The sequence below is a fragment of the Melospiza georgiana genome, chromosome 19, assembly GCF_028018845.1.
Source record: "Melospiza georgiana isolate bMelGeo1 chromosome 19, bMelGeo1.pri, whole genome shotgun sequence".
In the NCBI taxonomy this organism is placed as follows: Eukaryota; Metazoa; Chordata; class Aves; order Passeriformes; family Passerellidae; genus Melospiza; species Melospiza georgiana.
In genome coordinates this window covers 8,915,339-8,931,012 of record NC_080448.1, presented here as the reverse complement: position 1 = coordinate 8,931,012, position 15,674 = coordinate 8,915,339, and the positions used below count along the sequence as shown (strand labels likewise).

Here is a 15,674-nt window from a genome sequence, read left to right as displayed (position 1 = left end):
AATCCGCCGGGTCCCGGGGCTGGCCCGGGTGCCCCGGGCATCCCTGATGGCGAGCAGGGCCCAGGGGCTCAGTCTGGGACAGGCCCTGCCCCGCCTCCCAGACACACGGGGAGCAGCCGGCCGAGCCCTGCGCCGGGGACGGGAGCTCAGTGCTTGCTGCGGGCCGAGGAGCGTCGCGATTCCCCGGCCCCCCAGCACGGACGTGACCGCCGCTGCCCCGTCCCGCTCCTGCTGCTCAGCCCGCACCGTCCCCTCCGTCAGTCCGTCCCGAGCCCCCGGGGATGCTCGGGCTCGCACCCCGGCCCAGCGCCGGCCGCTCCGGCCACGACGGACGAGCTACTCACGGCGCTCGGGGAGGCACAGTCCGGGTCCCGTCGCGGCCAAGCCGAGCGCCGGCGGCTCCCAGAGCGGAGCCGGAGCGGTGCAGCCGCTGCCGAGGGCGTCCCCTGGCCCGGGGGCAGCCCTGAGGTAAGGAGCGGGCTCATGTCCTCCAAAGCCTCGGGGCGCAGCCCGGCCTCACTCACAGCTTGTGCGTCGCTGCCGCCCGGTGCCGGGCTCCCGGCACCCCCCACGGCCGGGGGCGGAGGTGCCGCGGGGTCAGTCCCTGATTTATCGGCTTCTCCCGAGGGACACGCCGTCCATCCATCCCGGAGCAGCTCTCGCGGCACCTTGGCTACTGAGCGAGTTCTCCGGGACCGCCGGCAGCGCCTGGGGACGAGCACCCATCGCCTCTCGCCCCCCCAGCTCCACACGGGGCAGCGAGGGGAGCCCAGCGGCCCCCCCAGCCCCCCGGTCAGGCCGGTGCTAGGGGGGCGAGTATCGCTCTATGGTCCGGGCGGCCTCGGTGTGCAGGTGCGGAGCCTGCGCCAGCACCTCGGCCGCCTTGTCCTGGCTCAGCCCCAGGTGCTCGGCCGTGAACTTGGCCAGGGGGTAGAGGCTCTCCATGGCCTTGGGGTCGCTGAGGAAGTGCGAGGTGTGGGACAGCAGCTCGGCCGCCTTCTCCTGCTTGAGCCCCAGCTGGTCGGCGGTGAGCCGGGCCATGGCGTAGACGCTGTCGGGGAAGTCCAGCTTGGCTTTGCCGTCGGGGCCGGCCGCGTGCATCTTCATGTGGCTGATGAGGTTGCGCTGCTGGGCGAACTTGCCGCCGCACACCTGGCACTCGTAGGGCTTCTCGCCCGAGTGGATGCGCATGTGCTCGGTCAGGCGGTACTGGCGGGTGAAGCGCATCCCGCAGGCGTCGCAGGCGAAGGGCTTCAGGCCGAGGTGGCTGCGCATGTGGCGGGTCATGGTGCCGCGCTGCGTGAACTTCTTGCCGCAGATGGTGCAGGGGTAGGGGCGCGTCAGCCAGTGCGTCTTCTCGTGCTGCCGCAGCGTGGCCGGGTCCTTGTAGGACTTGTCGCAGGAGGAGCAGCGGTAAGGCCGCAAGATGTCACCCAGCCCCGGGCCACCTTTGTCCAGGAAGGGCACGGCCTGCTCGGCCGCCGCCTTGTGATAGAGCTCCTCTTCGTTGTGGGCCTCCACGTGGGCGTTCAGCTGCTCGGAGCTGGGGAAGCCCTTGCCGCAGGGGATGCAGACGTACAGGTTGTCACCCAGGCTCTCCGGCTCGTAGCCCAGGTGGTTGCAGTATCGGTCCAGCGCGTCTCCAGGCGAGGGGCCCTCGCTGCTGCCCGTCTCCTCGCTCGTGCTGTTGTCAGGCTCCAGGTCGTTGCTCTCCACGCTGGGGTAGCGGGGCTGCGGTGCCGCAGGCGGTGATTCGGCCTTCTCCTCCCGCTCCAGCTCCTTCTCCGCCTCCCCCTCGTCCAGGTAGGGGCCCAGGGGCTCGTGCTTCATCCAGCGGTACATCAGCTCTCGCCCGTCGGCGCGGGGCAGCGGGGGCTCGGCGCAGGGCGGCGTGCTGCGGAACGGGTCGGGGGCGTGGGGGTGTCCCCCCGGCTCGGCGCCCGGCGGGGAGTCCTTGTAGGCAGCGGCGTGGCTGCCCAGGAGGCCGGCGCTGACCGGGGGGCTGTCGTGCCGTGGGGGCAGCGAGGGCTCGCGGGGCTCGCTGGGCAGCAGGCGGTCGGTGGGCAGGAGCTGGGCGGAGGGGCCGGTGGGGCTCTTCTTGGAGAGGTCGAGGCCGCAGGGCGGCGAGCAGTGGCGCTCGGGCGGGCACAGCCCGTGGGGGTGCAGCGGGGCGCCCTGGGCGGCCGAGGCGTACAGCTCCCCGCACTGCGTGTTGAGAGGCGCCGCCGGCTCCACGGGAGGCAGGTCCACGGGCCGCGGCGTCCCCGAGTAGCAAGCCTGGATGACCGGCGTGGCGGCCCGCAGCCCGCGGCCCAGCTTGTAGGGCGCGTAGCCCCCGCGCAGGTGGCAGTACTTGCCGCTGCGCTTCAGCTTCTTCTTGCACAGGGCCACCAAGCCGGGGATCTGGAGGTAGCTGGCGGCAGCCAGCACAGCACCCAGGCTCTGCTCGCTGCCCGGCTCGCACTCGGCCAGGCGGCCGGTGTAGATGAAGTCGAGGATGAGGCGGAAGATGCCGGGGCTCACCATCTCATGGTCCAGGTTGAGCAGGTTGTCGTGGACCACCAGCGACTTGAGGTAGGCGCTGCTGGCGGCCAGGATGTTCTTGTGCGCGCGGAAAAGCGCGTTCTGCACCACGATGATCACGTCGCACAGGAAGCCCTTGGTGCGCTGCGTGTTCAGCTGCAGCAGCAGCTGCCGCGAGTGGCTCGGCACCTCCATGGCGTCCAGCATCCCGCTCCTCGCCCGCCGCCCTGCAACACAGCGGCCGCGCCGTCAGCGCCGTGCCCGGCCCCGGTGCCCGCCGCACCGCGCGGGGGGCTCGACGTGCGCGGCCGGGGCTTCACCCACGCGCGGGGCGGGCGGCGTGGCGGGGGCGGGTCCGAGCCCCGCGCTCCGCCGAGTCCCGGCCGCTCTGCGCGCCCGCCCGGCCGGTGCCACCGCTTATATGGGGGCTCGTTTCTCGGCGGCTCGGGGGGGCGGGAGGGGGGCGAAAACCCCCGGAGGGTTTTGGAGAAAGTGACATCACCCGCCGCCGCCGCCAGCGCCGCGCCCCGGCCCCGCCAGCCGCGGGATCCCGAGACCCCGCGCCCACCTGCCGGGGGAGAGCAGAGGGGCCGCCCCGAGCCGGTGCCCGCCCGCCGCTCCCCGCCGCTGTCCCGCTCCCCGCCGCGCCTCCCCGCTTCTTATGCGCGCCGGTCCCGGGAGGCGGCGGGCAGGACCCCCCGGGCGCCCCCCGCCCCCGTTTCCTCTCCCCCCCTCGAGGTGAGCGGGGGGACGGTCGGGGGTGTGGGGGGAGCGGGACCTCCCCTCCCCTCCCCGCCCCCGTGCCGCTGCCGGTGCCCCCCGCCCAGGTGCGCCAAGCCAAGAGCCCGCGGAGCGGCTTTTCGGCTGATTTCCCCGCATTTCGGGGCGTTCCCCCCCTCCTTTTACCTGGGCGTCCGGTGGCCTCCGCCAGCCAGCTGAGGTCTCGGTGAACTCTCATGGCTCAGCCCCGGGGGGGCCGCCGCCGGTTGCTGCTCCCCTCCACCCTCCTCTTCCTCTGCTGCTTCTCTTCCTCCATACCCCGCGCTCCCGGCCGGTCCTACGGAACGGGAGGAGGAGGAAGAGGAGGAGGAGGTGGTTGTGGAAGAAGCAGCAGCGGTTCCTCGGGGTTCCCGACGCCGCCAGCTCGGAGGTGAAACCCGGGCTGCGAACTCCCCCTGACCCCGGCCTGAACTCCGAGCAGCGCCGCTGGCTGTTAAAGGGACGGCGGGAGGTTTTCCTCCTCCCATCCCCGGGCGGGGCACCGACAAGCCGGGCCCCCCCCTTTACACACCCCTCCCTCCCCATCCCGGTCTCCTCCTCCTCCTCCCCGCCCGGCTTTTCCCTCCTCCCGATCTTCTCCTGCCGCGCCCCGGCCGCCCCCTCGGGGGTCTCGGTCTCAGCACATCGCTCTTTGCCCGGGACGGCCCGGGTGGGGCCGGGAGCCCCGGAGCGGGTGCCCCGGGGGTGTCCCCGGGCAAAGGGCGATGCGTCCCCCCCGTCGGTCCCGCTCGTAGGGCGCCATCTAGCGGCTCCCGGCGCGCCCCACCCCGCCCGGTACCGGCGGCGGCTCCTCCCCGGCAGGTGGGACCCGACGGGGCGGACGGCGCTGGGGAGCGATGGAGCCGAGGGGTTTCGCTCGCCGCCCCGCCCGAGGGGTGGGTGCGGATGGGCAGAGCGGGGGGCGCCCATCGGCTGGGGAGGCTGGAGAGGGTGGCAGCGTTTTGGGGTGCAGAGGGTGGAAGGCCGTGTCCTATGGGTGGAGATGATGTGGGAAGGGGTTCTGGGGAGCAGGGAGGGAGGGCAGAGGGGCGCAATTTGCTGGTGAGGGGGGAGAGCAGAGCGGGAGGGGCGCGCAGCGCTGGCGCCCAGATGTGCGGTGGCTGCGGTGGGCTGGGGGCTTGCGGTGGTTCGGGATGAGGAGGAGGAGGAGGAGGGGGAGGCAGAGCCACGTTTGCCCGGCTTTATCCCTCCAGCCGCCGCTGGAAAAGCTGCTGGGCTTGGGGTGCAGCGTGGGGTACCCCCCTTGGCGCGGGGGGAGCCGCCTCTCGCTTCACACTTTCACTTCTCCTTTCTCACAGCCGCAGCCTCTTGCACAACCTCCTGGTACGGCAAAGCATCGCGATGGGCTTCCCCAGGCCGGCTGCTGATCCGGGGGTGTCCCGCTGGCACCCCCTGAGCTGAGCGGGGCAGCCTGAGCAGGGCCATCCCTCCCACCTGGGGTTTCACCCCATAACCTCGGTCCCGTGGTGAAGGGGAGCCAACGTGGGGTGCCTGGGACAGGGTTTGGGCAGCCCTGAATTCGGGACAAAAAGAGATGGGTGCTGGCAGGGTGGTGGCAGCCCTTGCCCTCACAGCTCAGCATCGCTCACCTGGAGCTCACCCTCAGATCCCCTTCAGACTCAGCGTGTCCCCGTTCGCTACGGAAATGTCGCGCTGGGGACCGGGACGGAGTGTCACTGCCCGCGGGCTCATCCCGGGCTCGGCAGTTCCCCTCGCTGCTCCCCACGCTGGGCTCTTGCCCACAGGAAGCGCCGGGATCCTGGGAGCGGGACGTGGGCGACCCTCGTTAGAGCCGCGGTTTAATCCCAACTCCCCGGGCACTAATTTCTCCCTTCTCTCCCCTTTTTTTTTTTTTTTTTTTTTTCTTTTCCCCCCTCTCTTCAATTAACGGCTGGAAGTGTTTCAGGTTCTGGCAGCGAGCTCTGGACGTCGCTGTGAGCGATGGCTCCCGCGGGCTCCGTGCCGGTAATTTATGGGGCTGAGCCGCATAAATCACGGCAGCGAGCGGCTCCCGGACAGCTGCATCCCCCGGGGCCGGCCGGGACCCCGGGCTGCCCCTGCTACCTGCTGAGTGACGCCGAGCCCCGGGGGCAGCGGCCCAGGCAGGCGCTGGAAAAACCCTTCACCTTTTCCACCCTCCTCTGCAGCTCCTCTCGCATTCCCGGCCTCTCCCAGCCGCGGAGGGGCGGATCGGTGCCCGCAGGGCTTTGGGGCAGGTGGAGGGGGGTTCTTGCGTGAGTATCCAGTTTTGTGGAGGGATCCTAACACGGCAGACTGAGCCGGAGTTCCGCACCCAGAGCTGTCAGGAGCTGCCGGGTGTCCCCAAGGAGCTGCAGCCCATGCCCAGCCCCGAGGGACATCGGGGACAGCCGGGCTGCAGGAGGAGCCAGCGCCGGCTGCGCGCAGAGAAGGGGGCATTTTCGCCTCAATGTGCTGAGCAGATTGGAGCCAGCTCTGGTTAAGTCATTGGCTCTGTTGGGAGGTCTGAGCTGGAGCGTTTCCCGCCTGTGCCCCCTCCCCACGATCAATCAAAGTTGCAGCAAATTAGCCCAGATGCTGGGAGATTCGGTTCAAATCCAGCTGTGGTTTGGATCGCGTTCGCATGCCTGGCTTCATGTGGGACCTGGGCTTTTGGACAGGATACAGCCCCCCGGTCTCTGCAGGGCCCTGTTTCCCAGCGCAGCCTCTCCCCAAAGCCCACACACATGTCTTCCATTACTGCCCTTGGCCAGCGGGGCCGCATCCGGCAGCGCCAGGAGCCTGCAGCCCCCGCGGGCAGCTCCAGCTCCAGCTCCAGCTCCGCCGGGATGGAGCAGCCCCGAAACTGCGCCCCTGTGTGTGCAGGGGGTGGATGGGGGTGGATGTGTGTCTGCGTCCCCTCCACTGCGGGGCTGAGGCTGTGCAACTCATGGCACTGCTGAGCCCTGGGTCACCGCTCCCCTCTCCTGGGCTGTTCCGATGCCAAGGCCCTGGGGCAGCCACGGGACCCAGCCGGGCTCTCCCAGGGTGCCCCCGTCAGGAGAGGATCCCTGGCAAGGGCAGAGGTGCCCGGGCACAGCACAAGCCCGGCTGGGGTGGCTGTTCCTGCTGTGGGTGGCATTGCTGGGGGGGACACTGGGAGTCATTCCCTGTGGGGGGATGCTCCAGTGGCTTGGGGGGGGCCTTCTCTGTGGACTTGGTGGGGCAATGGGACCTTTCTCTTTTGGGGTGACACTGAGAAGACCCTTTTTGCAGAGATGCTTGGTCAGACAAGGGCACCCATCCCTGCAAGGTGATATTTGATGGAGCAGGGCAACAATTCCTAGCGGAAGGATATCCAGGTGCACAAGAGACAGAATCAAACAGCAGGAGCTGAGACTGGGAGAGACCTCAGGAAGTCACCCCAGCCCCAGCAGTGTCCCCAGGGCTGGCTGCACAGGACCTTGCCCAGGTGGTTTGGGTATCTCCAAGGATGGGGACTCCAGCAGCTCCCTGGGCAGCCCAGGCCAGCGCTCCCCTCCCAGTGTGGAAATGCTCCCTGATGGTTGGGACTCAGTCTGTGCCCCCTGCCCCTGGTCCTGGAGCTGGGCAGCAGGAGCTGAGTCTGGCTCTGCCCTCCACACCCTCCAGGGCTGTGCATGCACTCACACGTCCCTGGAGCCTTCTCCCAGCTCTCTGCCTCTCCTCCTCAGGGAGATGCTCCAGCCTTTTAGTCCTCTTAGTGCCCCTTCCCTGGACTCTCTGCAGTGTTTCCATGCTGGGAGCCCAGCGCTGGACCCAGCACTCCAGGGCTGAGCAGGGGGAAGGATCCTCTCACTGCTGCCAACCAGCACAGAGCAGGACACATTCACCTCCTTCATCCCAACGACACAGGGTCAGCTTCTCCAAGGACCCTCAAGGTGTTTTCCACCCAACTGCTGTCCAGCTGGACAGTCCTGGGATATCCCAGAGCTCAGGGATCTTCCTCCCCAGGAGCAGGGCTTGGCAATTCCCCTTTCTGAACTGAGGGGCAATGGGATCCCTTCCTTATGGGGGGGATGTTTGGGGAAAAAAGGGAACCCACCCCTGTGGGGTGATGCTTTGTGGAGCAATGGAACCCCTTCCTTGTGGGATGGTGCCTGAGGGGGTGACAGGACCTGTCCTCTGCAGGTAGATGAGGATCCTGTCCCTGAGGGTCAGAGTTTGGTGAGATTTCCTTACAGTTGATGATTCTTGGGGGCAATTTTCAGTCAAACAAGGGCACCCATCCCTGCCAGGTGTTGTTTCCTGGTGCAGTGGCACCCCTTCCTTGTGGGATGACACTTGATGGGGTGATGGAATCCCTTCTCTGCAGGCAGGTGATGATCTCACCCCTGTGGGATGATGCTTGGTGAAACATGGGGACCTTTCCCTTATGGGTGATGCTTCACGGGGCAGTGGGACCCCTTCCCTGTGGGATGGCACTGGATGGGGTGATGGGACCCCTTCTCTGCAGGCAGGTGATGGTGTCATCCCTGATGCTTGGTGAGACACTGGGACCTCTCCCTTATGGGGGATGCTTCATGGCATCCCTTCCTTGTGGCACAACGCCCAGATTGGCTGAGGAACACTTCCAGCCGGGTGATATTTTGGGGCTTGAGGTGACGGGACCCCTTCCTCTGAAGTGATGCACCGTGGGGCAGTAGGATCCCTTCCTTGTGAGGTGCCATCCAAGCAGGTGAACACCCCACCCCTGCGGAGTCACGACGGCACGACGAGACCTCCCTTCCTCTCCCCCTTCCTCCTCCTCCAACCCCCCTCACCCACCACCTACAGGTGACCTCCCCCTCCCCACGCACGCCCCCGGCTCCCCTCACCGCCTCCCCCGGCAGGGACGCGGCCGTGTCACCGGTGGGAAGCCCACGAGATGGCAGCAACGGGCCGCGCTCCGGGATGGACGCCCCCTGCTCGGGGCTGCGACCCCCGCGCTCCGCGTCCCGCTCGGGGCACCGTGCGCGCCTCGGGGGCACCGGGCCGGGCAGCGGGGGGGTCGCGGCCCCCGGAGGAACGAGCGGCGGAGCTGCGCAGCCGGGTGCGGGTGGGCCGGCCCCGGGTGCTGACTAATCCCGGGCTGAGTCACGGTTGCGGCGGGGAGCGCTGCGGCAGCGATTCCGCACCTCCCCTCGCCGAACCGGAGAGCCCCGACGGGGCGAGCGCCGCCGCTGCGTGGGGGGAAAATAAAGGGGGACACAGGAGGGGGACACCCCCATGTAGCAAAGGGTGGGAAAGGCGATTTGGGGAGTTCTAGCGGGGTGGCAGCGCCTTGGCCGGTGGAGGATGGGGAGGTGCTGGTGGGGCTGGGAGGGGTTAAATCTCCGAGGCGCTCTGCAGGTATTTGGGGGTGCGAGGGGTCGGGGAGTGGGGGGGTCGCGGCTCGAGGCCCCCGGAGCAGCGTGTGGCCTTGCAGCAGCGCGGCCTTGCGCAGCGGCGGATGCTGGCGGGCGCGGATGCTGCTGTCAATGACAACGCCGCTGTTGCTGTGGTTACCGGTGTGATGCTTCGCCAGAGCAGAGTGAGGTCAGACGGCTCCAGCAGGAGTGGGGGGGATGGATGGATGGATGGATGGATGGATGGATGGATGGATGGATGGATGGATGGATGGATGGATGGACGGACGGACGCACAGGTGCATAAAGGGAGAAAGGATGATCCCAAATCCCCCTGGATATGTCTCTAAGCCCATCTTGGGGGGTGCTGGCACTTAGGAAGGAGCAAGGGGCCAAAATTAACTCACCCGTGAAGACACAACCTTCTTCGGTAGCACTGACGGTTTTTGGGGACCCAGCTCTGGTGGGAGTGAGGGCCAGGCCCCATTGTGAGGCTGGAGAGGTCAGCACGGTGCTGCAGTGGGTTGCTCACCCCATGTGTTCTACACTCACCCCCCAGCACTGCTTGTGCTGTCCCATTGTCCTGCAGGGCGCTGGGGTGGCACCCGTGGGTGCTGGTGGCACTGCGGGGACACGTGGGAGGTGCTGCTCAGGACATTGCTGTGGGTGAGGGGTGCAGGTGGGCAGGGGGCACCCCCAGCACGGTGCCCTGGTCTGGGGACCCCTGTCCACCCTCTTGCCACGATGGGGGTCACAGACAGCCCCAAATCAGCAGCCCCGTGGTGATGCCAGGATGGGGCCACGCTCTGGCCTAGCAGGGTGCTCAGGGGTGATGGGCACCCTGGATTCCCATGTGTAATTCCATCCATTCCCTGGATGGACCCCTCTGTCTGGGGCAGGGGGTGCCCCACGCCGCCGTCCCGGGGGACAGGACCCTCGGTTGTGTCCCGGTGTGTGTGCAGCCCCTGGCTCCGGCAGCAGGTGGAGAAGGGATGTGGGGCTCTGGGTGCTGCCCCACCGCTCTCCTCGAGCAGCCACGGAACGGGGGGCGCTCCGGAGGGCCCGGGGGGAGGGCCGGGGTCCTGTTGCAGCCCGGACCCCCTGCCCGGCTCCGGGCCGCTGTCCTCCCCCCGCGCCGATATAAATAGTAGCGTCTTCCCGTTCCCTAAATTTCCTCGCTGACGTAGCGCTCACGTCATTGTGTAGGTTGATGCTTTTCTATGAATGAGCCGAGATCCCCGTTACTACGAGCCCGATCCTATAAAAGCCCCGCGCGCTGCGGACAGCGCAGCACCGACACCGGCGCCGGCCCCGCCGGGAGCCGCGGGGCCCCTGCCCGGCCCGGCAGCCGCGGGGCCCGCAGCAGGTAAGGCACCGGCTGGGCTGGCCCGCAGGTAAGCGGGGACGGAGCCCGGTGCGGGGGCGGGAGGGGGCAGCGGAGCCCTCGCCGCACCTGCCGGCCCCGGGGCGGGGTGAGGCGGGGCGGAGGGCAGCGGGGCCGGGCGGGGGAAGGGGAGCGCTGCGGCGGCGGGGGCGGCGCGGAGGCGCCTGGCGCAGCCCCACGTGCGGGCCGGGCGGCGGGGGCGGCGGGGCCGGGCGGCGGCGCCGGCGGGGGCGGCGCGCGGGGGCGGGCGCTGGGCGCGGGGCCGCCCCGGGGGGGCGCACGGCGGGACCGGCCCCGCACCTTGCAGGGCTTGGGGGGTGCGGCTGCGGGGCCGTGCGTGTGTGCGCGTCCCGCTCCGCCGTGACACCGGAGCCCGCTGTCCCCCCTCTCCGAGCCACCCCCGACGGGACCCCCCGGCCCCATCCCGCCGTGCCAGGCGCTGTCCGCCGCCGCCTCCCTCGGGTTCCCCCGCAGCCCCGTGTCCCCAGCCCGGGTGCTGCCGGCTCCGCAGCCCGGGGAAGGGGGGGGTCCATCGCCTTCACCCCGCTGCGTCTAAAGAGCGCGGAGACCCCGTCGAGGAGAGCCCGAGTCAGAGCGTCGGCACCTTGGCTCTAGACTGCTTACTGCTGCGTAGGGACAGGACAGTAACAGTCTACAGTCATGGCTACTGAAGCATGACCCACCGCCGGCACCGGCACCGGCACCGGCCCGGCCCGCACCGGCCCCGGCCCCGCCGCAGCGCCGGGGGGGCGGGCGCTGTCCGTGGTGCTGAGCCGTCGGGGAGCGCGCCCCGACGGGGGCGGGGGGAAGGCGGGACGGGGCGGGGATGGGGGGGTGTCCCGGTGCCCGCCTGACCCCGCTCTCTTTTTCCCCCCCCGCAGACACCGACCCCCCCACGGCGGACGCCCCCCCCGCCCTCCCGCTGCAGCCCAGGTAGGGGGGGACTCCCGGCGGGGCGGACACGCGTGGGAGGGCAGGGGGCGGGCAGGGGGGTGGGCGGATGCTTCCGATGCTGCCGATGCTACCGACACTCCCCCCCCCCCTCCCAAGCACCGGGAGTCCCCCCCGCGCCGCCGGAGGGGGTCGGGCGCGCTCGCTGCGGTGGCGGGGACGCCTCCTCGCCGTCGCCAAGGCACCGCTGCCCCCTCCCAACCCGCCCTCCTGGCCCCCCCCAACTCCGACGCCGCCCGGGCGACCGTGGCTTTAGATTGTTACTGTGCCGCTGGGGGGGTAACAGTCTACAGCCATGGTCGCCGGGACAGGCGGACTCGCAGCGCCGGCAGCACCGGCTCCCCTCCCTCCCTCCCTCCCTCGCCCACCCCCGGGGGTCCCCGAGGCGGCGGAGGCGGAGGCAGAGCGCGGGGGTCCCGTCGGGGGCGGCCCGCCTCCCGGGGCAGTAGGAGCTCACATGCAGGATGCAGCTCACCGCACATCAACTCTTACTGTTCGGGGGGGCGGGCGCCGAGCGGCTCCTCCTCGGGCAGCGGGATCGGTGGGGACCCCCTCCTCGGAACCCCCATCCTCAGCAGCCCCTCACCTGCCCTCCCCTCGGGGACCGGCCCCGCCGCATCCATCCGCTCGGCAGCCGGGGTCCCGTGTCCCCCCGCCGGGAGGGACCGCGGGCCGTTCACGGAGCGGGGCTGGCGGCGGGGACTGAGCGCGGCCGGCGGGGCCGGGGCGGGGGCGGCCGGGGGCGGTCGCAGGTTGCACAACCCGCCCGGCGCGGCCAGGAGATTCCTGAGCGGCGAAGTCAGAGCGGCCCGGCCTGCCCCGGCACCGGGCACCGGGCCTTCAGCAGCCGGCGGCGACCGGTGCTGGCCGGGCAGGGCTCCTCGTGGGGGCACCGGGGACTCACGGCCCTGGAGATGGAGAGAGGGGGCTGGAAGGGCTGTAGGACCACACAGACCCGGAGGAGAGGGAGGTCACTGCCATGGGGACACCCTTAGGGTCAGGCCCAAGTGAGTGAGGGTGGCAAGAAGGACAGGAAGAGTCCCTGAACAAAAACTTTCAGTCCTGGGATCCTGCAGCTCCCGTGGGCGTCCCATCTAGACTGAGTAGGGGTCATGCAGGGTCCCCTGCCCACACTCTCTCTCTGCAAAGCAGCCCCATTAGGATCCCTCACCCATCCACGGGGTGATGCACCTGGCAGCTCTGTCCTCACTCAGACAGGCATGGCCACCACCAGGTCCCCAGGGGACAGCAGGGCCACACTGGGACATGGGAGGAGCAGCGGTAGCAGGTCCTTGCTGTGCCCTGCCGTGTCTCTTGCTTGTTCCCTGTGACTCCTGCTTTTCCCATCGCTGCTGGTGGTGATGGGCTAAGCACCTCTCACCCCCAGGATGGGGATTTTGGGGCAGTCCCAGCAGCGCTCAGGTAAAACCACAGCTATGTCCAGCACATCCATGCTGCAAAGCTGCCACTGCCACAAAACCCACTTTAAATCTTCTGGGAAACACCTCCTTGTTTACACCCCATCAACAGCACCACAGTGAGGTCCAGGCCACGGTGACACCAGTGTCCCTTCCAGGGTACCCCTGGATGAGGGGACATGTCCTGTGTGGCAGCGCTGTGGCCCCTTGTACCCCACGCTCCAGCCTGGGAATGTTCCAGCTGCTCTGTTGTTTGGAAGGCCAAGTTTCTCCCGCTGACACCCTGGAATCAGTTTTTCTTCCAGAGTCCTTAAAAATATCCTGGATTCCTGACACCAGGACTTGTCTTCCAAGCCGCTGGGCCCGGGGCCAGCCGCCGGCGCCAGGGGACAGAGGCTGTCCAGCTCCCGTGCTCCTCCTCAGCACAGAGACCTCCGGGAAGGAACGTGGTGCCAAGGAGGATCTCAGCCCCCGCCACGGCCTCCTCCAGGCTGGACTGGTGCTCAGCAGGGCACAGGCATGGCACAAACCGTGCCTGACCTCGGCAGCGCTTCAGGAGGGTGGGAAGGGTCTTCCTGGCACCTCCAGGCCGTGACCCTCCAAAGCCTGGCAGCTGAGGACAGGGGTGGACACTGCCTCAGCAAAGGACTCTCCTGGATGGGATTTCCCTGTGCATCCCTGGGAAAGCACGTGGCCCCAGAAAACTTCTAGACAAAACCTGTCACCCGCTCCCGGCTGTGCCAAGTGGCATCCTGGCACCGTAGGAATTTAGGGTGGGCCCGGGGGCGCTGAGCCAGCAGAGCTGGTGGGGGCTGCAGGAAGAGGTGCTGCTGTTGCCCCCCCCCAAAGGCCAGGCAGGTGCCCACTGGCCCCACACGCTGTTGCTGCCATCTGACAGCTCTTGGCGAAACGGCCCTTTGTGATTCAGCCGTGTTTATCCCAGCCTGCAGCCCGGCCCAGCGTGGGTTTCCATGGAAAACTTCCATCCAAAACAAGGAGAGAGAAGGAGCTACAGCAGGAGTGACTCAGCCACAACTGGAAGCTTCTGCGAGTGAAGCAGGGAAGGGGGGGCTGTTCCCTACGGCTTGGTCCTGCTCCAGCAGCGGGGCCCAGGCACGGTCCCGGCCGTGCCCTGCCCGTGCCACCGCCACTTCACAGGCAGGACCTTGGCAGGATTGGAAAAGCCTCGCTGTAAAACCATCTGGGAAACACATCACCCTCCCAGAGTGCCCCATCCCCGCGCCTCTGGCTGTCCTGCTGGTGGGGACAGAGGAGGAAGAGCGTGAGATGAGTAAGGCTCAAACCCTGGCACGAGCCGCACCTGAGGCCAGGCTCGGTGGGACGTCGTTTTTTCCACAGGAACCCCTGCCCGTGCCTGCTGTGCCCCACATGGGTGGCTGGCAGGGTGGGCAGTGGCAGTGACCTCGAGGTGGCAGTGGCATGGGGGAAGGGGTGCAAGGAGCTGGGGAGAGGTGGGAAAACAGCTGGGAGTTTGCAGGGAAGCAGCAGCACCGGCAGCCCTGGCAGCACTGGTGGAGTTTCTGCTCATGCCAGGCTCCTCCTGCCCTCCCCGGGACACTAGGACAGGGCTGGGGGCTCTGCTCACCCAGGGAAGGGGCTGCAAAGCTCTGCCTGGCCAAGCCATGCCCTCCTCACAAGCAGGGCCACAGCCAGGGTCCCTCCTGTCCCTGAGGTCACACGGGTGGCTGCAATGGCTGCACTGGGCTATGGAAAGGCACATCTGGGGACAGGGGTGACATCCCCCCTGCCAAACCACACAGGCTCCTGCTGCCAACACTGGTGATTGTCCCCAGGGCCCTCTCTCTTGTCCCAGGCAAGCGGCACAGCTGCCACCCAGACCCTGGGCTCACTCCATCACCCCCTGTTCAGCAACAGCAACTGGGCCACGCTGTTTTGGGGGTAAAAACCAACTCCCCTGGGCCACTCCGGGTGATGGAAAAGGGAACTCCCCAGCATGATGGAGCTGAGTGAGGGGTGGGAGCACATCAGCCAGTCTTGTCTCCAGGCTCACCCCTGCGGGCAGCCAAGTTCTGTGGCTGCATCCCAAGAGCAGACCTGGATCTGCGAGAGAGGCAGGGGCCAGCCCGAGGGCATCAGGCCAGGAAAGGAGGGAGAGGGCAGGATTCCCACGGCAAACCCCTCCGAGCCGCTTCCCTCCTCCCACCACACCGGGACCGAGCAGGACCTCCCTGCGCTGCTCACACAGGCACCTCCCGCGGACAGAAGTCGCGTTAAATCCGTTTTAATAATTTATTTAAACCGCTACAGCAGACACCCGGCAGGAGCCATCTTTATGCAGACCCCGGGAAAGGGGCAGGAACCGCAGTTCGGGTGACCCATCCCTCCCCGACCCACCGAGCTGTCTGCAGAGCTGGGACCGTGCTGCTCACTCACCGCACCCCGAGCTGCTTCCCTTTCCTTCCTTCTCTTCCCGGGAGCTGCCGGTGCCTGCCCGTGCCCGGGAGCTGCGGGGCCGCAGTGCGGGCGGGCGGCCATGGCTGCGGGAAAGCACCGGGAGGGGGCTCGGCGACAACCGAGCAGCTCCCGGGGCTGCGAGGGGACAAAAGCTCCGGTGCGTTGTCACAGCTGGTCGCTGCGCTCGGCAGCCCCAAAACGCAGCCCGTGGTGTCACCAAGGGGTGCAGACACCCCACGCCTTCGCGGCAGATGTGACACAGCCCACGTGGAAGTGGCACAGGCGGCCAGCACTGCCCGAGCCCCCCCAGACCCGCGGGGCAACAGCAGAACGGGGCTGGGCTGCGGGGAGACAGCCACATCCTCCTGCCAGCATCAGCACGGCGTGCAAAGCGGGGCAAAACGCGATGGGGCTGAGAGCTGTTCACCCTCCTGTGCTGCTGTGGGGCTGAGCTGTTCACCCTCCTCTGCTGCTTTGGGGGCTGAGAGCTGTTCACCCTGCAGTGCTGCTTTGGGGCTGAGAGCTGCTCACTCCTGCCGTGATGCTTTGGGGCTGAGCTGCTCACCCTCCTGTGCTGCTTTGGGGCTGAGAGCTGTTCACTCCTGCAGTGCTGCTCACTCCTCCTGTGCTGCTTTGGGGCTGAGCTGCTCATTCCTGCAGTGCTGCTTTGGGGCTGAGAGCTGCTCACTCCTGCAGTGCTGCTCACTCCTCCTGTGCTGCTTTGGGGCCGAGAGCTGCTCACCCCTCCTGCGCTGTTTTGGGTCTGAGAGCTGCTCACTCCTCCTGTGCTGTTTTGGGTCTGAGAGCTGCTCACTCCTGCAGTGCTGCTCACCCCTCCTGTGCTGCTCTGGGGCTGAG

At 68.3% G+C, this 15,674-nt stretch overlaps 1 protein-coding gene and 1 long non-coding RNA gene across 2 annotated transcripts; both read right to left on the bottom strand.

Moving 5' to 3' along the window:
- Positions 1–791: 791 nt before the first annotated feature.
- HIC1 (HIC ZBTB transcriptional repressor 1) lies at positions 792–3,692 on the bottom strand. Its single transcript, XM_058037641.1, has 2 exons — positions 3,430–3,692; positions 792–2,750 (listed from the first exon to the last, which is right to left on the bottom strand). Exons 1-2 carry the CDS (start codon positions 3,479–3,481, stop codon positions 805–807), a joined length of 1,998 nt encoding a protein of 665 aa, XP_057893624.1. The 5' UTR covers positions 3,482–3,692; the 3' UTR covers positions 792–804.
- Positions 3,693–15,297: 11,605 nt separating this feature from the next.
- Positions 15,298–15,607, bottom strand: LOC131091440 (uncharacterized). The gene is made up of 3 exons (XR_009115396.1): positions 15,559–15,607; positions 15,435–15,503; positions 15,298–15,346 (listed from the first exon to the last, which is right to left on the bottom strand). It is a non-coding gene; the product is annotated as an uncharacterized LOC131091440 (long non-coding RNA).
- Positions 15,608–15,674: the final 67 nt, after the last annotated feature.